Source organism: Diabrotica undecimpunctata, chromosome 3 (genome assembly GCF_040954645.1).
Source record: "Diabrotica undecimpunctata isolate CICGRU chromosome 3, icDiaUnde3, whole genome shotgun sequence".
NCBI classification, from domain to species: Eukaryota; Metazoa; Arthropoda; class Insecta; order Coleoptera; family Chrysomelidae; genus Diabrotica; species Diabrotica undecimpunctata.
Window position 1 is genome coordinate 167,017,062 of NC_092805.1, and position 21,738 is coordinate 167,038,799.

At 32.5% G+C, this 21,738-nt stretch overlaps 2 protein-coding genes across 6 annotated transcripts in view; both read right to left on the bottom strand.

Annotated features, from left to right (window-relative positions):
• LOC140437780 (trypsin-1-like) overlaps positions 1–20,765 on the bottom strand; it is a 39,927-nt gene extending 19,162 nt beyond the window's left edge. The window contains exons 1-3 of one of the 5 annotated variants that reach the window (XM_072527500.1): positions 20,492–20,751; positions 15,480–15,749; positions 3,220–3,423 (exon numbers count right to left, since the gene is read on the bottom strand). In XM_072527500.1, the coding sequence (XP_072383601.1) occupies positions 3,220–3,423; positions 15,480–15,749; positions 20,492–20,576 (559 nt within the window). In that variant the 5' untranslated portion in view covers positions 20,577–20,751. Of the gene's footprint in view, positions 1–3,219; positions 3,424–4,812; positions 5,021–15,479; positions 15,750–20,491 lie in introns of those variants that run through there. The other 4 variants (XM_072527502.1, XM_072527503.1, XM_072527504.1 and 1 more) reach the window with 4 other exon arrangements.
• On the bottom strand, positions 5,458–9,359 carry LOC140437922 (serine protease Hayan-like). The gene is made up of 4 exons (XM_072527710.1): positions 9,314–9,359; positions 8,687–9,040; positions 8,430–8,587; positions 5,458–5,640 (listed from the first exon to the last, which is right to left on the bottom strand). Exons 1-4 carry the CDS (start codon positions 9,357–9,359, stop codon positions 5,482–5,484), a joined length of 717 nt encoding a protein of 238 aa, XP_072383811.1. The 3' UTR covers positions 5,458–5,481.
• Positions 20,766–21,738: the final 973 nt, after the last annotated feature.

The following is a 21,738-nucleotide window of genomic DNA, read 5'->3' on the forward strand; positions in this document are numbered from 1 at the left end:
ATCTATCTATCTATCTATCTATCTATCTATCTATCTATCTATCTATCTATCTATCTATCTATCTATCTATCTATCTATCTATCTATCTATCTATCTATCTATCTATCTATCTATCTATCTATCTATCTATCTATCTATCTATCTATCTATCTATCTATCTATCTATCTATCTATCTATCTATCTATCTATCTATCTATCTATCTATCTATCTATCTATCTATCTATCTATCTATCTATCTATCTATCTATCTATCTATCTATCTATCTATCTATCTATCTATCTATCTATCTATCTATCTATCTATCTATCTATCTATCTATCTATCTATCTATCTATCTATCTATCTATCTATCTATCTATCTATCTATCTATCTATCTATCTATCTATCTATCTATCTATCTATCTATCTATCTATCTATCTATCTATCTATCTATCTATCTATCTATCTATCTATCTATCTATCTATCTATCTATCTATCTATCTATCTATCTATCTATCTATCTATCTATCTATCTATCTATCTATCTATCTATCTATCTATCTATCTATCTATCTATCTATCTATCTATCTATCTATCTATCTATCTATCTATCTATCTATCTATCTATCTATCTATCTATCTATCTATCTATCTATCTATCTATCTATCTATCTATCTATCTATCTATCTATCTATCTATCTATCTATCTATCTATCTATCTATCTATCTATCTATCTATCTATCTATCTATCTATCTATCTATCTATCTATCTATCTATCTATCTATCTATCTATCTATCTATCTATCTATCTATCTATCTATCTATCTATCTATCTATCTATCTATCTATCTATCTATCTATCTATCTATCTATCTATCTATCTATCTATCTATCTATCTATCTATCTATCTATCTATCTATCTATCTATCTATCTATCTATCTATCTATCTATCTATCTATCTATCTATCTATCTATCTATCTATCTATCTATCTATCTATCTATCTATCTATCTATCTATCTATCTATCTATCTATCTATCTATCTATCTATCTATCTATCTATCTATCTATCTATCTATCTATCTATCTATCTATCTATCTATCTATCTATCTATCTATCTATCTATCTATCTATCTATCTATCTATCTATCTATCTATCTATCTATCTATCTATCTATCTATCTATCTATCTATCTATCTATCTATCTATCTATCTATCTATCTATCTATCTATCTATCTATCTATCTATCTATCTATCTATCTATCTATCTATCTATCTATCTATCTATCTATCTATCTATCTATCTATCTATCTATCTATCTATCTATCTATCTATCTATCTATCTATCTATCTATCTATCTATCTATCTATCTATCTATCTATCTATCTATCTATCTATCTATCTATCTATCTATCTATCTATCTATCTATCTATCTATCTATCTATCTATCTATCTATCTATCTATCTATCTATCTATCTATCTATCTATCTATCTATCTATCTATCTATCTATCTATCTATCTATCTATCTATCTATCTATCTATCTATCTATCTATCTATCTATCTATCTATCTATCTATCTATCTATCTATCTATCTATCTATCTATCTATCTATCTATCTATCTATCTATCTATCTATCTATCTATCTATCTATCTATCTATCTATCTATCTATCTATCTATCTATCTATCTATCTATCTATCTATCTATCTATCTATCTATCTATCTATCTATCTATCTATCTATCTATCTATCTATCTATCTATCTATCTATCTATCTATCTATCTATCTATCTATCTATCTATCTATCTATCTATCTATCTATCTATCTATCTATCTATCGGGGAGCCGAGTAGAAAAAATAAAAAAATATAAATATGGCCTCCATAGTACAACGCGGCGTCAGTTTCAGCTTACAAGCGAAGCAGTAACATCTCCAGAAGATGCCAACCCCTAGTGTTGGCGAAATGTCGAGAACTAATCTCAGAAGACAACGGCCTAACAGCCCGAACAAACAGTTTAAGACAAGTTAGACGATGGCCGTGAAAGCCTAACGCATTCTTGTGTATTGTTCCCAGGATATTTCTGTAAGTATTTTTTATTTCTTTTTTCATAGTTAGTTTCTCCAGTCCCTTAAATAACGAAACTTTTATCCACGACCTAGCTCTCCAACCAAAACACGAGCAGCCGTTCGCAAACGTTTCCATTTATTTGCTTACCCTATCTCCAGCCCAGTAACTGTTCAGTCCCCCCTTTCAACCCCCTATAAGCAAAAAATATATTGTTCCAAATGTCTCCCAACGTGATAAACTATATAAATCGGTACAAAGGAAAATGATCCTGGATCGATCTATTATTGGATATTATATGAAATGAATATGGAAGTTTTAAAACTACGATGCAGAAAACAATCTTAAACTACTCCATTACTATTCCCATATTCCCTAGTATAATCATCATGAAAATTGAAATACAAAATAAGGGCCTCAGTCCCCGTCAGATTTTTGATAGTCAGATGGTGCTAAGAATCCCCCGGAGGAATTTAAAAATTGGAACGTAAAACGTTATTATATTACATAATTTCAAAAAGAAATGGCCAGACTGAAAATCGATATTCTCGGAATTACTGAGGTTAAATGGCCGGTTAATGCCTATCTTCTTCATCTTGTAGAGCCTATCCGTTTTGGATGTTGGCGGCCATCATGGCAGTCTGTATTTTGCAAACTGCTGCTCTGAAAATATTTGTGGTTGTTGTGTTGAACCACGTAACCATACTATCAAAATTATAAAGACGTCATATATAGGACACATAATGCGCCATAGGAAATTTAGGCAGTTCCAGGTAATATTGAAAGGCAAGATTGAAGGTAAAAGGGGCATAGGACGAAAGAAAAAATCTTGGCTACGAAACATCAGAGATTGCACCCACACAAGAGGAAATGAATTAATTCATCAAGCCGCGAACAGAGAGAAATTTGCCATATTGATCGCCAACCTCAACAGAGAAGGCACTTAGGAGGAGGACATAGTATAGAACGGAGGTTGTTCGAACCTATTAATGCCTATAATAAAGAGTAATGATGTTACAACTTCATATCCGTAAAGTTAAAATAAATGTAATACAAGTCTACTGCTCAGAATAAAGACAAGGATATTTTACGATCATACTGAACAAGTATTAAAATATGTCAAAAAATATTTTTAGCTACGTTTCTTACCTTGCTGATATTTTCTTTGTTGATATATCTCTGTAGGCCTCTTTTCCACACTGTCGGGACAACATATGTATTCAACCATATTGTCAAAAAAACATCTCTTAAAATTGTATTTCTGGTGTTTTCGTATCGAGTCTACTGCTTGTGGACAGTCTCTAACTCTTTTGCAAATACCAGGGGCTCCTGAAGTATCGCATTTACTGCCAACTGCAACAGAGAAGAAAACTGATTACAATATTATCAAAATATTTGAATTATTAATAATAATAAGTATACAGAAAATTTTCCCAGTGATTGTATTAATATTGAAACAAAATCGCCAAAGTACGAGAAGGTGCAACTTGTGCATGTGAAGGCACAGTGAGTTAGACAATGATGCCATACTACCTTCACTAATATTTAATCTGTATTCCAAGTATAATTTCAATGAAGCTTTGATCACGTATAATGATAAAGGGAGAACATATGCCATATTTCAGCTGCTCAGATGCGAGACAAAATAAAGGAAGCGAGAATAAAACGAGAAGTTAAAAAACCTCCATGAACGGTTTGGTATCTTGATTGTTTGTTCCGACTACGATCAACCTGGCTCTTCAAAACAAAACTTAAAAAAGCAGATAAAAAAACTAAATCAGAGTGATGCCCGAAATAAGCGCAGAATAAATAGAAATGTCAATAGAATAAATGAAAAGAAATTAAGCATTACAATTTAAAATTAATATATAAAAAATGATGAAAATGGTAGCAGTGTTTGGCAAATGATCTCCTTTTAAGAAGACGTTTGCAGTATTTCTAAGCACAAAGCATTTTCCAATGCTTATCGTAAGACACATAGATAAATGATAGAGTATGTATCCTGACATTCGAGGTTTAAAGGCAGCCGTAAGCGGTATGAAGGTTAGTTTAGTTAGAAAAGTTGATCCAGATGACGAGATAACAGAACAGGGAAGGCGATTAGTTAATACCTGAACATAGCTACAGACTGCTAAGATTACTTGCTACAGACTAGCTAAAGAGCTGATGATGGCTGTATTATTAAGTGCTAAATGAGCTCAGAAACATAATAGGCTTCTTCACTAGATAAGATAGTCAAGAAACACTCTCTGTGGTAGAACCTGAAACAATCAACCAAGATTGCGGGGCACTAGATTGCAAGCGGCAAGCCCTTTTTGGAAACTACCAAGTGAATCCATAACATGCGGTACCTGTACAAGCTACTACATCGTTCAAGAATTTTGGGAATGGAGAAAAAAATCTTCATGTTCATTTATACATTGAACTACCATTTCAATTGAGATGGTAAATTTGAGTATTGAAGTTATTGTGCAAAGTAATAGTTTTAGGATATTTTAATCGATGCTATGGGGTTATAGGAATATAGATATGAGTGCAGTACGGTAAAAGACCTAGGGGAAGATCTGCATCGTGAAGGACAGACCAAGTAAAGAACACGACAGGTTACTTATATATATATATATATATATATATATATATATATATATATATACTTAGGTATATAGAATAGATTACAAGTAATACCTCAAAGAAGAAAATCCCTACAAAGTCATTTTTGATCGTTAAAATATCAAAACTTACGTTCATAGTTTTCATAAGCATACGAAGTGCTGGAACCAAAAATAATAGAGACTACACACAACACAATAAACACCAGGATTTCCATCACTTCCAAGGCACACTTCTCAATTAAAAATACAAAACATTCATGTTCATTGTCAAGACCGACTTGAAGACCGCTAATCAGGATCAAAGTGGCTACCATCTGTTTCACTGCTTCTCTTGTTAAGTTCACTCAATTCTGATTATCAATAACAAAAGTTAAACAGAGGGATAATAATATTATTGGGATTTATCTGCGCAAACTCATGGGTGGCAACAGATTATTAATTGTAGTAAGAATTAGAAAAGCAAATAATTGCTAATCACACTAGAGAAAATTTAAGTATGTGCTGATTCTCGTTTTCAAAAAACAAAACATTGTAAATGTTTTGTATTTTAAGAACGATTTCCACAAACCTCAAAATAAATTTATTTTAGTAGAATTAAAGGTAGTAAGTAAAATTGGGGCTTATTCTCAATAAAAATAGTAGATTTTTTACTATTATCAAGTAGTTTCATTCTTAGAACATCTTTAGAAATATTTGGTCAAAATATTTTGCCACAAATCTTGGTTAAAAACAACGGAATTACAGTTTTTGTTATATTTATAAATAAAACAATATCCAGAACTATTAAATACTTTATTTATCAGGGCCACACATATTTTTCGATCCAATTTACAAACTGAGAGACTCGAGTATATACACCAGGGATTTTCCCACCACAACCTGCTCCATAGGATACGATTCCAACAATTGAAAACGCTCCTGTCCTCTCTTTGATTTGCAAAGGACCTCCTGAGTCACCCTAAAATATAAATACAATTTTATTTTAAAATAATACCAATTATACTACTACTACTAAAGATTTCCACGGACTCTTCATTTTCAAGATTAGTCATCTTACAAAGTTTTTCTTTCACTGCCCCGTACTGGACTTTTCTTTTTTATACTGAAATGAAATTTTCATCATATTATCCTATTAATTGGGCCTCCCGTACTATCTTTACTTGTTCATTTCTTTTTCTGTATTGTGTCCAGAAAAAGTTTAATTCTCAGCTTTTCTCTTATTTCATTTTCTGTTTCTCTGTTCTTTTAACGATTATTGTTTTTGGCCTTTTAAGATGTAGTGTTCTGCTCCGTATGGTAGCAGATACTATACATTTCTTTGTTATTGAGGAATCCTCTATTTAGTGCTTGGAATAATTTGCCTGTAGTTTCCAATCTGTTGTTGATATCGTCATCTAAGCTTTATCGATTGCTTATTACTGTTTTTAAGTATGTATAAGTTTTTGCACTATACAAATCAGTATGGAAATCAGACCAGTATGGAAACTTAAATAATAAGAAAGATGAGAAACGCTTACAATTTCACAAAGCAACTGCAATCAATGAGATTAAAAGTGTGAAAACAACGGCAACTGAAAAAACCAGAATACCTGAAGGATGGACAATAGGAACATGGAACGTAAGAGGTCTCAACGGCAAAGAGGCTGAACTTGTAGAAGAATTTGCTAAGGCAATAATAGACATACTAGGAATTACAGAGACAAAAATAAAAGGTAAGAACACACAGTTTCTGGAAAATGGCCATTTTTGAATACTCAGTGGAGCACCCCTGTCAGAAAGATCACGTGAAGGAGTTGGTTGTCTTATCAATAGAAACTTGACTAGTACCATTAAAGATTGGGAATGTATCACCGAAAGGATCCTGAAAATTAAGATGATAACCGAAGAGAGGAAACCAGTCAACATCTTTGTTATATATGGACCAAATGATACCGAAAGAGCGAACACCAAGGACATTTTTTGGGAAAAGACGACAGAGATCATAGATAGCGCGGAAGGCAACATAATAATAATTGGCGATCTCAGTGGTAGAGTAGGCGTAAAAGACCAAGAATCCTCGGATGTACTAGGACAACACGGAGAACAAATAAGAAACAATAATGGTCAACGAATTATAGACTTTTGTAGAGAGAATGACCTGATAATTATAAATTCGTTTTTCCAACACAAAGATGTGCATAAATATACCAGAGAAATCAAGAGTAGAGGAGAAAAGTCCATTATTGACTATATATTGGTGAACAGACCCTTAAGACAATGTATTAAAAATGTTCAGAGTCAGGGGGAGAAATATATAGCGACCATTACCTGGTAGTATCTAGTATCCCGAACTAGTATCGGTGTGGACGCAAAAAAACGCACACAGAAGGTACCAAGAAAAAGAGACAAAACCCCAAGAAACCTCACCAACGCAATTATTAGGTCATACAAGTTAGCAGATAAGAAAATAGCACAGAAATCCAAAAACTATGTAAACAATAGTCTACAAAAGCACTTAAACAAGAACTATGGCTTAGAAGAAACTTGGCAAAAACTTAAAGAATCTCTCCTAGATGGGGGCAAGCAAATCTGCGGAATGGCTAAAATCAATAAAAACAGACAATGTACGAATTGGTGGAGTAATGAAATAAAAGAAGAGGTCAAACCCAAGAAGTTAGCTTGGAAGAAATATCTAGGGAACCAGAATGCAGAAAGCTATCAAAAATATAAGCAACAGAGGGCAAAAGTAAAAGACATGGTGATTGAAGTAAAAAAGAAGAGCTGGGAGGATTTTGGGAATAAGCTGAAGAAAGACTACCACACTAACCAAAAACTATTTTACAAAACTCTGAGAAGCCTGAGAACAGATAACAGACAACAAAGACCAAAACAAATTAAAAATAAAGATGGCCACATCCTCTGCGAGAACGAAAGTATTATGCACAGGTGGAGAGAATATTTCGAAGACCTCCTGACTCAAGAAGACTGTAATAATGAAATAGACAACACTGAAGAAAACCCACATGAGAACCCAAATAAAAACGAAATAACAATAGAGGAAATAAGAGAAATAATACTAAGGCCCCAAAGAGGAAAGGCATCTGGCTGTGATAAGATAACTGCGAAAATGCTAAAAAATATGGGAGAAAATGGAAATGAAATGCTTAGAAAAGTTTGCAATAAAGCATGGAATGAGTAGCATCCATGACCATATTTTTACACTCAAGCAGCTAATACAAAATGCACGAAATACAAGCACAGAACTATAGCAAGCCTTTATAGACATTGAAAAAGCATTTGATAGAACACTGCGAACCGAAATAGACAACAATGTAAGGAACAGAGAAGTAGACAGCAAACTCAGAAAAGCTATTATGAGCCTATACAAGAACACAATAAACAGAGTAAGAACAGATAATATGGAATCAGACGAGTTTGGAGTCAATGATGGCTTACGATAAGGAGGTGTACTAGGCCCCATCGTGTTCAACATTGTACTAGATGATATAATGAAGGAAACTAGAGAAGAAACATCGAGAATATTTGTTGGACATAGAAACCTGGAAATGATACAAATAGCGGAGAAATTTTGGTTTACTTTGAGTTAAGATGGTCATTTTGAACTTTGTATACAACAAGATGTGGTAAGAATAAAGTCCACCCTCAGACAAACAGGTATGGAAAATGGCATTGCATTTAGTAACAATAGATAATTTAGTTTACTCTTAATCAATGACAAACTTGCTAATATATTTAAAGTAAACCTACCCAGCAGGCGTCGGAGGCATTTCCAAAAGCACAAATTTGTGTGTTTTGAATTGTTCGAATACCCAAAGATCTAGTAGAGTATGTATTGTTACATGATTTAATAGATACAGGAACCAATTTGGCTTTTTGTAAAATTATACTTCTATCATCTTCGTTAACTAAAAATTTTTAAAACTAAAAAATACTAACATTTTCTTTTTAAAGTAAAATTCTAGTAAAATTTTTAAGATAAAGTCTAATTATAACATAATATTTACAGACAGACGTTTTCCCCCATCCTGTTACAATTAATCCTAAAGGATCGTCATGTTTCCAGTATAAACACGCTGGCTTCACTCTGTCGGAAAAAGTGGCATTTCTTCTTAACTCGATAATGGCAAGATCACCCTGTTTCCCTAACGGATCGTAAGACTCGTGTATTGTAATTCTCTTAACATCGATATCTTGATGATGGGTATCGTTGATTTTTGTTACTCCCAAACGGGCTCTTAAAGGTTTCTCTTTAAATACACAGTGGGCCGCTGTCAGCAAGAAATTGCGGGAGATTAGAGTTGCTCCGCAATTCCAGCTGAGTTCTCCCGGTGGAAGATTGCTGTCTTCGTAGCCAAGAGCTACGTGAAAACAAAATTTACTAAGTAGAATAATACACTTTTGATTCTTCTAGTTATATTAAAGATAATTTTATTTTATTTTAAAGCGAATATGATAACCCACTGGTTGTCACTTTTCATAGTTTTATCTCCACTTCGGAATTCGTATTTAAAATACGTGGATTTTCGAAAAACAACTACACTAAAGATGAAGTAGCCAGATTATTCTTTTCTTCTTCACACTTTTGTAACCGGTAACCCTCCCATAAGTATCCGCGTGGAGTGTTGATATACCATGAGCTTTCTTGTATTTTACTAATATCCCAGTAAATTCACTCATTCCACATAGTAACGGTGTGAAAAAAAAATTAAGCTCTGATGTCACTCTTTTAGTATTATCCAGCCCTATGTGACACAGTATACTGGATTATCTCCCAAAAATTTTCGTACGCATCTAGACTTATAAAGATGTTCACTCAGACCGACCTGTTTTATGTTTTCTGGGAAAGTTTTTCTAGCAAACACCAGAAGTAGAGAAAATAATATGTATTGTCTGTTTTCGTTTTATTCTTCACTTTCTCCGTATTTGGATTTTCAGATTTTTGTTACTTAGCGATCTTTCCGTTACATTTGACATGCAGATTATTGCTGTTAGGTATCGCCACATCAATTAGTGTTGTTTGTCTTTATTATTACTCTATTAAATAGTATGATATCTGATCTATTATGCGCCACTGTTTAGTCTGTAAGCAAAGTGCGGCTTTAGTATAGCTTGAAGTTGTCATTTCCAACCATACTGTCAGGGACGTATTTATAATAAGGAAAATGTTTCAAAGTTTGTTAGCCATCTCTTGATGAATGATCTTTCCAGCTGAGTTTTGCCATTACTTCTGGTAGCTCCCGATAAGATGTTGGATGGTTTATTGTGCTTGACATCCTTACCCGCATTTGTCGTTTTGGACCTGAGGATATTTGACAATATATTTTAGGTTATTTTTAGTTGGAATGAACTGATCCTGAATGGCAAGTAAGGAACGTTCTGTTTCAGGAAATATCTTTCCTGATATCAACCAATAGTTTGACGCTGTATTGTCGACACAGTCTTAGCTATGCATTTCTGGTATCATCAGTTTAAGCGGTGTCGTGTCATCTACTGCGCAAATCGTGCGATGTAAAGTAGATCCAGTCTAATTAAAAAATAACTTTTTAAATTAGTAATCTATTTTTCTAATTGCACATCTATATCCATAAGTCTTTTCCTTAAATACCGCAGTAATGTTGTTCTTTCTACTGCATTACGTGGATGAGGTTTTTTTGCCTTAGTGAAAAATGTTCTCACTTTCCTCTGAAGATTTTCTCTTTTGTTCTCTTAACAATATCAAATGAATAGCTAAGCAGCAGCAACTGTTTTAACCTTCTTATGAATTATGAAGTGAACTCGATTTTTATTTGCTTACGGTTAATTTTCCGCGGTTGGTGATATAATTATATAATTATATATCTTGTAATATTTATCTTGCAATATACAAAACTAACAATAAACAGTATTTTTTTATTCTTACCATATGTGGAAATTCCTTGTCTGAAGCGTCTTCTCCAAGTATGACGATGTGAAAAGTAACATTTGGTCTAGGTTCTGTTTTAATTTCATCGCAAGCTAAAATAATAAGAAAAATACTTTTCCCATTTATCTATACCAATTTTAGTTTCCTTAACCACGATTACGTAACATTAATTAACAGAATCACAATTCAAGGAATTCAGAACATTACAAGTAATAATTTCATTGATCATATTTCTCTGGAACAAATGTCATGTAAATACCTAATTGGAGTTCCCTATTACTCTGTAATTACAGAGTAATGGGGAACCAAATGGAGATGCATACAGTAGAATTATGGTTGGATGGATGAAGTGAAAGGAAGCTGGTGGTGTGCGAAAAAAATTCATTTAGATATGCCGTTAAGATTCGAGAGTTCGAGAATCTCGTCTTGAATTAGAGACGAGATCGAGACAAGACTTTTGTATTAAGTTTCAAGACGAGACAAGATGTTGGGTTTGAGATTCTCGAAAATCTTAAATCTTGAAAAATTGTAGAAATTGTTTAAATCTTTTTTAAAATGTTTCTAAATTATTAGACGTTATGAAAATGATAAAAGGTAACATTTTAATTTCAAATTAAGAGGATTTTTTTAATTTAAAAATTATTTTGACAAAATTCATTCAAAGTTACAACGCAAAATTTTCAAGTTTTAAAATGATAAATGTAATTGTCTTTCTGGTACACAGAGATTACATTAAACTATTTAATACTTATAAAATACTAACATAATATTTACATATTGATCATTTCACTAGCAATGTTTTGGAAGGGTTTGAAAAATATCTTTATACTCTTGCATCATTTTTAGATCTTACTAAGGCTTTCGTGTCACACATAGTATTCTGCTTAGAAAACTTCCTTATTATAATTTTCATAGTGATTCAATTCAACTAATTGATTCATATCTATGAAATCGTGATCAATATGTTCACTTCAACCAGTGTGATTCTCAAAAACAATCTCTGTTGTTTGGTGTCCCTCAAGGCTCGGTTTTGGGTCCAGTATTATTTCTTATCTATATTAATGATTAATGATTTAGTGTACTCTCAAAATGAAACAGTTAACACTGTTTTATTTGCTGATGACACTACTTTCTATGCAAGCTATCAGCCTTCTGAATTCGACACCCTTGATTACCAAACATCTGAAAAAAACTTATTCAATTGGTTTTTAACTAACCGTCTCTCTTTGAACAACTCTAAATCACAAAGTGTTAATTTTACTCTAAGAAATAACACTTGTGTTGAAAACGTTGCTCTACCACAATGTGTAACCGGAGCGAAGTTTCTGGGGATATATTTGGATGCAGGATTAACCTGGGAACAACGTATAGTTAATCTATCGAAAAAGCTTTCCCGACAACTTTTCCTCTTTAGGAACCTTGTACAGGTGACTTCCAGGGAAACTATTTTAACAGCTTATCATAGTAATTTTCATTCCCATCTGACATATGCTATTCTCTCCTGGGGTCACTCTTGTCATATTGATAAAGTGTTTGCACAACAAAGAAAGTGTGTTCGTATTATCTCTGGGCTCTGTTAGAGCATACTGTAGAAACTCCTTTAGAGCTTTAAAAATTTTGACTTTACCTTATGTATACATTATGCAGTGTCTGTTGAATATTAAACAAAATCTTAGTCAATACAATGCGCATGTAGATTTTCACAATTATTCCACCAGATTTAACAATAATCTTATACCAAAATTTAGCCGTCTTGAGAGATCCAGAACTGGTTCAAGGTATTTAGCCATAAAATTCTACAACTTAGTGCCAGCTAGAATAAAAGCTCTTAATTTTCATCAGTTTAAGGCAAAAATTAAGAGTTACCTTATAGTGAATGCCTTTTTTACATATGGAGTATTTTACTTCCGATTTTAATTTGTTGTAATTGTCAACAGTATAATTTAAAACACTGTGTCTATGTTTTGTGTTTATATTTATGTGTATATTAACTATATTGACATATATTTTATTTTCTTTGCCTTGTAAAAAATACTTTTGTATTCATTTATTACCAATAAACCATCTATCTATCTATCTATATAATAATATATAATACTGAGTATTAAATCGAGTGTTACATGAATCATATTACTATTCGAACACTTTATTGCACCAATTACAAATAGAAAAATGCGCACACTAACACTCATATCATATCATATAGTATAATTTGTTCACCAAATAAGTTTTTAGATAATAAACATGTCGCCCATGAATTTAAACATAGTAAAGATCTCGCCGATTTTTTACATAATCTATTTCTACGTTTTGTTATAATTATTAATCTTGCTGTAGAGAATAATCTTCCCGATGGAGTCCATCAGAAATACACAAAAAGTCTCTTGCCATTTTCTATAAACAAGGGAAGAGATTCGTATGCTTAGACCACCATTCTAAAATATCCTCATCTTTATTTGCTCTCTTAGATTTCAAATATTCATCAAGTTCTTTATTCCCTCCATTACTATCAGAAGTATTCTCATATAATGAGTTTATAGCAATAGTATGTGGATTGGAATTAGAAGTAAAATGGTTCAATTTGGGACGATTTAAACTGGGACAAGATATATGTATCTTATGTCTAAATAATTGTGAAATAAACAGACGAATAGAGATTGCCAGATTAGCATTTATACGAATGAAGCCACTCCTAACGTGCAGAAATCTTACTTTGGAAATCAGATTACGTACCATTCGATGTTATTAGATATATATTTTCAATAGTATTATACAGTGTGTAAAAGCCAAATGGAATAAATTCATTATTTAGGTTACTGTACATATTTATAAAAAATCCAGAAACACGTCAAATTTAAATTATAACTTGACATTCTTTAACGTGAAAATGCAACCCCTACCTTCAACCCCCTTAGAATGACAGGTACAACCCCCAATTTTTAAAATAGGAAGTATAGGCTTGTGATATATCGTTTGAAAGGTCTTTTCATTCTCCATTCAAAAATGTTGTCGCTTTCAAGTTTATTAAGATTAATTAAGATAAAATAAATTAAAATCATGTGGTTACCGAAATTCGCTAAAATATACTCAAAACTTATTTCCCGTTTAGGTCTTGATAATGAGAAAGTGAACAAAAACCATAGCAATGTGGTTTTTAAATGGTAACCATTAAAAAACTTTAAAGAATTTCCGTGGCAACGTTATTTTAACACGCATTAGTAAATTGTTTTATTTAAGTTGTCAGTATTTTAATTTAACTAAAAAGTTCGTTCAATTCAATTCTGAAAAATGGTTAGATTAACGGAAATGCATAAAATAACAGTTTTACAAATGATTGGTTACGAAGATAACACCCGAACACAACAGGAAGTAACTCGCCTATTTCATGAGAAATTTCCTAATTTACCGCCTATATCCCAAGGAACAATAAGTAAAATAGAGAAGCAGTTTCGCGAGTTTGGTCATGTAAGGCAGATGGACATGTTGGATAACAATATTATCCAATTAGAAGACGTTATGTTTTCTGATGAGTGTACTTTTTCACTTAACGGTCATGCTAATCGGCAAAATTGCCGCTAGTGGGTCACGGAAAATCCTCACTGGATGAGAGAAGAACACACTCAATACCCTCAAAAGGTTAATGTTTGGGCAGGGATTGTAGGAAACAATATCATTGGTCCCTTTTTCATTGAGGGCAACTTGAATGGCGACAATTATTTGGCACTACTTCAAAATGATGTCATTCCAACATTGGCAAATTTATATCCTGATCCAGGAAATCCTCAAGTTCCAGCGAATACGATATGGTTTCAGCAGGATGGAGCACCACCACATTACCAACTTAATGTCCGGCAGTACCTCGATACAATATTTCCCAATCGGTGGATAGGGAAGCGAGGATCGATTGAATGGCCAGCGCGATCACCTGATCTTACATTATTAGATTTCTTTTTATGGGGATATGTGAAGAGCCATGTGTACAAAATTAAACCTTCTGATTTAAATGACTTAAAAGAATGAATAACGCTTGCGATTAGGTCTATCACGCCTGTTATGTTAAATAATGTTAGAAGACAGTTTTATTTGAGATTAGGATGTTGCCGAGACGTTCGCGGTGAACATTTTGAACATCTACTTCATTAATATTCATAGTTCTTTTTCGTGTTCTACATTTTATTACGTTTTGCATTACATTTTAGTTTTTGATTGTATTGTAGCGAATTTCGGTAACCACATGATTTTAATTTATTTTATCTTAATTAATCTTAATAAACTTGAAAGCGACAACACTTTTGAATGGAGAATTCTATCCTATCCTTCCTATTTTAAAAATTGGGGGTTGTACCTATCATTCTAAGGGGGTTGAAGGTAGGGGTTGCATTTTCACGTTAAAGAATGTCAAGTTACAATTTAAATTTGACGTGTTTCGGGATTTTTTATAAATATGTACAGTAACCTAAATAATGAATTTATTCCATTTGGCTTTTACACACTGTATATAATTAATGAAATTGATATTGCCAAATTTATTGTTAACATATTATATTATATATCGCAATTTTCGGGTTCGAGTTCAAGACAAGACTATGCATTCCAAGATTTTGTGGAGACAAGACGAGATTTTCTAAAATTCCGTCTTGTTTTGAAATTTGACAGTAGTGTTGATAAGGTAGTTATATTTTCTTTCGGTATTTATTCTATCTATTCTGTTTTGTTACAATATAATATTAACATTTTGTTCTATTCATATGGGCTTGGTCACATAATACATACTTGTTATATATATAGTTATATAACTTTTTTCTAATTATTATATTTAGTATATTATAACACTCAAATAAAATTATTTTGTGTTGATTAATAATACGATAAAGATTCTTGGATACATTTCTTACCTTGCTGATATTTTCTTTTGGGAAATGGTCGTTTATTGTCCGTGTTGGGTCTTTTGGTAGGTACTTCCGTACCACCCTCCGGATAGGGATATATCTCTGTAGCTTCCTTTTTCACACTTTCGGGACAACATATGATTTCGTCCAAATTGTCCCAATGACATCTTTCAAAATTGTGTTCATTGGTTTTTCGTAACAAGTCTAATGCTTGTGGGCAGTCTGAGACACTTTTGCAAATACCAGGGGATCCTGAAGTGTAACATATACTGCCAACTGCAACAAAGCAGGAAATTGATCACAATATTATCAGATCTACAGGTATTATTCCAACGATGCAAAGATATGACTTTCTACATCTACACTTTTTGGAGTACCAAATGAATGATAAAAACCGGCGTATAATACAAAATTTATACTGGAACCAATCAGCCACACTAAGAACAAATCTTGGAGGTAAAGCGACGGAAGCTATCCAGATTCTGCGAGGTGTTGGGCAAGGATGTATACTTTCACCTCTATTATTTAATCTATATTCCGTAATTATTTAATGAAGCTTTGGAAAATAGCGAACATGAAATACACCTAAAAGGAGAACGGCTAAATAGAATAGAATAGAATTTATTTAGTCAATATACAAAAATAGTTTTGATTTTGACAAGTCAAAGGAATAGTAACAATTATTTCTGAGTCACCTAAATTTTTGACACTTTTTAATTTTTAAGAAACCTACAAGAAATTGATTGCCATTAGATGTTTGTGTAATATTTAAGAATATGTTCTAAAGCAGTACCTATGCAAAAATTTCTTAAATAATTGAATTTAATTGAAAATTTCAAAAATTGACATTGTAAATTTTGTCTGTTTTCTTTATTAAAATTACAAAAAAGTCCTGATTTTTAATATTCTGTATTACCTTCGACCTCTATTTTGAATTACACTCTTCATTCGGCGTTAAATTGGTCAAATTTTTGATGCTGTTTTGAGGAAAAGCTTCCCATTCTTCCATGAGCGCCAATCAAAGCTGCTCACGATTTATTGGAGCAAGTATTCTGTTTCTTACTCTTCGTTTGAGTTGGTCTCAAACATGCTCAATCGGGTTCAAATCTGGGCTTTGAGCCGGCCAATTCATTTTTGGCACACCGACGGTTTCCAGGTATTGCATTACCATCCTGGCTACGTGTAAAAATAAAGTTTTCGCCCACAAATCCGGCAAAAGGCATTGCATGCTCGTCTAGAATTTCGGTAATGTATCGGTGAGCATTTCATGCTCCTCTATTAATAAACACGAGATCAGTACGGCCTTCTAATGAAATGCCTGCAAAACATTACAGATCCTCAATAAAATTCCCTCAACTTTCTTCTCACTGTAGAAGTGCTTAATATCCACCCGTGAGCACTTTTAAAACGGTTTTTGATTGCTCTAGCCATATAAAATTCTACGTGGCCTCTTTTCAATGACGTGCAGTGTACATACATTATAAAATTTAAGTAAAATTTTTATTAACAATTTAAGAAACGACAAACACACTAAATAAAAATATAAAAATGTGAAAAATATCGTCATGACACTATTGTGTATAATACTAATACTATTGGGTCATAAAAGTAGTACTATTGTGTAAAAGCTGTACTTATGTACTCTGGTTTTAAATAGAAACAATGTTTTAAAAAGTGTGATTTGATTTTAAATTTAGGCGATAATAAATGAAGACTTTTTACTTCATCTCGCAAAAAGTTATACAAACCAACATCAGTCGAATTTTTTATGCTCTTTGTCAACCTACAACGTTGTGCTCTAATAGCATCTCTATATCTTGTATCGTGATCATGGAATTTGATGTTTATGTTAAACTTACCTTTGTTGGCATGAATTTTAATCAGCGTCTCATATATATAGAGTGAAGGTAGTGCCACGTTACCTAAATCCAGAAATGAAGGTTTACAATGTCCCCTATACTCTTCCTTCTCTTGCAAGTATCCTCACTATTCTTTTTTGTAGTTTAAAAATTCTATCTGCGTGACAAGAATTACCCCAAACAATTATTCCGTACTGTAAACGGCTATGGAATAGTGCAAAGTAGCACATTATGATGGTACTTTTAAGAATCATATAAACTAAGTTGTGTATTAAAAATATACTTATAGCAAGTCTAGAACTTAAGTAATCTGTAGAAGCACTCCAATCCAAATTATCAACTAGAAAAATTCCTAATAGTGTAACTCTATTTCTTGATTCATACTTACAATCGGAACTAAAAATCAAATTCTGATTTTTAGTTCTTCATTTAGTTTTAGCCCATTATGTCAAAACCATATTTTTGCTTTCTGAGTATCTCTATTTATTTTAATTTTTAAATTATGCTGATTAATATTAGTATTAATGAGACTTTTATCGTCTGCGAAGCACAAATATATTTTATAGGAAAAGTATAGTGAAATAAATCGTTCAGATAAATAAGAAACAAACTGGATCCTAATATTGAACCTTGAGGAACACCATATTCAACAGTGTTAAACTCAGAATAGCTGTTATTAAGAAAAACTGCCTGTTTTTTTATTTGTTATGTATGATCTAAATAGATTAAGAGTGTTTCCCCTAATACCATATTTATGCATTTTTCCAACAGTTATTCATGCAAAATACAGTCAAAGCTATGGATAAGTTACAGTCACACAAGACACAAAATGACCTTCCTCCAAGCCATCAACTATCATCATCATAAGTGGCTCGACAATCCGTTGTGGATCTTGGCCTGCTCACAAAGAAGTCGCCACTCCTGTCGATTCCTGGCAACTTCCCTCCATCTTCTAACCTCTAGAATATGTAGGTCTTCTTCCACATCATCAATCCATCTCATTCGTGGTCGTCCTCTGCTTCTTGTGCCCTCTGGTTTTGAAAATGTTAATCTCTTCGTGTATTCGTGATCTGACATCCTAGCAATGTGTCCAGCCCATCTAAGTCTCTGCACTTTACTAGCCATCAACTAAGCCATCAACTATATCTCTCACTTTTCTATATAGCTAGTGTAGTGCTACACTTTTTTCTAAAGCCATATTGATTACAGTGAAGTATTTTGAGTTTTTCTAGATATTCTATCAAATGAACATTTAGAATATTCTCAAAAATTTTGCCAAAAATGGAAATGATTGAGATGGGACGATAATTTCCAATTTCATCTAAAGGCATCTTATTGAAAACTGGTAGCACTTTGTGACTTTTAATACATCTGGAAAAATCCCTTCAGTAAGACAATTATTATGAAGTATAATTAATTTGTCAATAATTATATCGATTGTTTGCACAATTATTTTTTTTGTTTAAGAATTAAAATCCGCACCGTAGCTATTCCATCATCTCCTGGCGCCTTGTTGTTTTTCATTTTTTTGAGTGCATATTGTATCTTATCTTGAGAATACTAGAAATATACATATCAAAAATCAAATTTATAGTCATCAGAAAAAATAAACAGTCATTAGAATACACATTAGTCTATTCAAACCAAAATAGATCAATGTAATTTATGCCAGAAGTATCAAAATTGCCCTCCACAAGAAAAAAATTTAATGGATGAGGAATACAAAACTCACATTAGAAAAAAAGAACATGCAAGGACTGTAAATCAGAATGATGTAGAATGAAAGAAGAATCAAGGAAAAATTCAGATAAAAGCACTGTTTTAATATATGATTTACAAGTTTTATTACCCACTCCTATAGGAAAATCTTCAGCATTTTATGATAAAGGTAAACTAAGTATTTTCATTTTACAGTTTACTACATTACGAATAAAGAAGCTATGTGCTATGTGTGTCATGAAGTCATAGCTAACACAGGTTAAAATGAAATTGGTAGCTTTGTATTTAGTTACCTAAAAGATTGTGTGAAGAACGAAACAGCAATGTTTTATTCTTATAACTGCTGTGGACATAATAAAAACAAATATATTTATGCCATGTATTTATATGCTGTTAAATTTCAACAATCTATCATAAATATTTAAAAGTAGGGCATACCCAAAACGAGGGGAACAGCGAATACACTCAACCATAGAGAAAGAAAAACAAAGGATGCTTAAGAGTAACTCTATCTTTGTTCCGTCTCAGTGGGTTCCAGTTATCGCACTGGCAAAGAAAAAGGGCAAACCATATTCCATCATCCTAGCCCAGACTGAAAATGTTTATGATTAAAAAAAACTTAGTAGTAAAAACTATTCTATCGACACAAAAGGGCAAAAGGTCAGCTGAAATGAAATAAAAATCTTTAAATTTGAAAAATGTTATCCAGAGTCGATATTTTATAAAACTAACTTTGATAAAAAAAGAATTTTATGAAATATAAATTAAAGACAAAGCTAGAGGACCTCAGAGAACAGTAGCTGATATTAGTTTTGTTCCTGCTTTTAACATACCACCGGCGATAACAACTAAGAAAAAGGCTGGCTTAGTTTCATTGTGTAATGATTTGGCCTTTCCCAAAGAACCAGTATAGAGATGAAACGAAAAAAAGTGTGTTAAGTGACAACAAATTGCAACTATAAGACCATTTATAAGAACACAAATAACTTGTACGAAATTATAAGTTTATAAACAAATTTTCTACGAAAAATAGTTACAAATCTGATCATATTTATGACTTTTTTTTTGTTTGAAATGGATTCGTTTAACATTTCTGAAAATGATGTATAGTGACAGTCGTAATCGTTGGAAATCCCCAAGGCCCACAAGTTGTTTCTGTTGTGTAGATAGAAGCCTGTCTAAAAAAATATGTTTAAAGAATATTTTTCTAGAAAACTAGCGAATAGTATTATAAATACTTAATTATGGTATATATTAATAATATCTCAAGCCGAATAGATAGAGATAGTCTTAACAGATTGCTAGTTTTATCTTTTTTAATTACTATCACTTCGTATACTTTGTATATTCCTCAAAAAAAAAAAATTTTTTAAAATCAACTGATTACCTCGAAGATGGTCTTACAAAGTAATTTTTGGTTATAAAAATATTAACACTTACTTTCATAATCTTCATAAGCATACGAAAGGCTGAAACCACAGATAATAGAGACTGCACACAACACAATAAACACCAGGTTTTCCATCACTTCCAAGCCACACTTGTCAATTAAAAATACAAAACATTTATGTTCATTGTCAAGACCGACTTGATGACCGCTAATCACGATCCAAAGTGGCTAACATCTGTACCGCTGCTTCTCTTGTTTAGTTAACTTGATTATGATTATAAATAACAAAAGTTGTATGGAAGGGTAATAATGTTACTGGGAATTATCTGCGCATACTCATCAGTGGCAACAAATTATTAATTGTGGTAATAATTAGAAAAGCACAGATTGCTATGCTAATCACACTAGAGAAACTATAAGTATGATATCATTTAGGGTAAGGTGTGCAAATTGCGGTCACCTAAGAAGAAAATTTAATATAAAAAAAGTAAAACTCTGTGAATCAAATTTAAGGCGTCAACCGGTCATTTGGGGTTTTAACTTATTGCAAGACACATTCAATTTAAAAAATCAAAAATTTTTGTCTTTGACAGCAACAAAAAATAAAAAAGTATCTTTGACCGGTATTGTCACCATATATGGACAATACCGGTCATGAGTGTGGGTAATGCCAGTCAATTTGTTTGTGTTATTATTAAAATATAAAAATGCCACAAAAATGCCGCAGAAAACATCGGACTTCTGATTAACATCCAGAAAACTAAATATATGCCGGCCATATCAAGAATTCAACAAAATAACTTAGAGGTGCAACACGAAACGATAGAAATGGTAGAAGAATTCTGCTACTTAGGATCACTGGTAGACTACAAAAATAACACATCCAACGAGATAAAAAATAGAATATGCGTGGCTAACCGCTGTTATTTTGGCCTGGGCCCTCAACTAAGAGCGAGAAGTATGTCAATAGCAACAAAGTGCAAACTTTATAAAACAATAATACGCCCAGTGCTCACATACGGACCGGAAACATGGGCAATGACCGACCCGAGATGAAGAGTTACTGCGAGTCTTTGAAAGAAAAGTATTGAGGACCATATATGGCGGAGTAAACGAACAGGGTCTGTGGAGAAGGCGATATAACTTTGAACTCTATAGACTTTTTGGTGATGCAGATATTGTGAAGACCATCAAAATAAACCGCCTAAGGTGAGTGGGCCACGTTATGCGGATGGATGAGAGTGATCCCACTAAAATAACTATGCTAAACAGGCCGGTCGGAAGAAGAAGGGGGCGA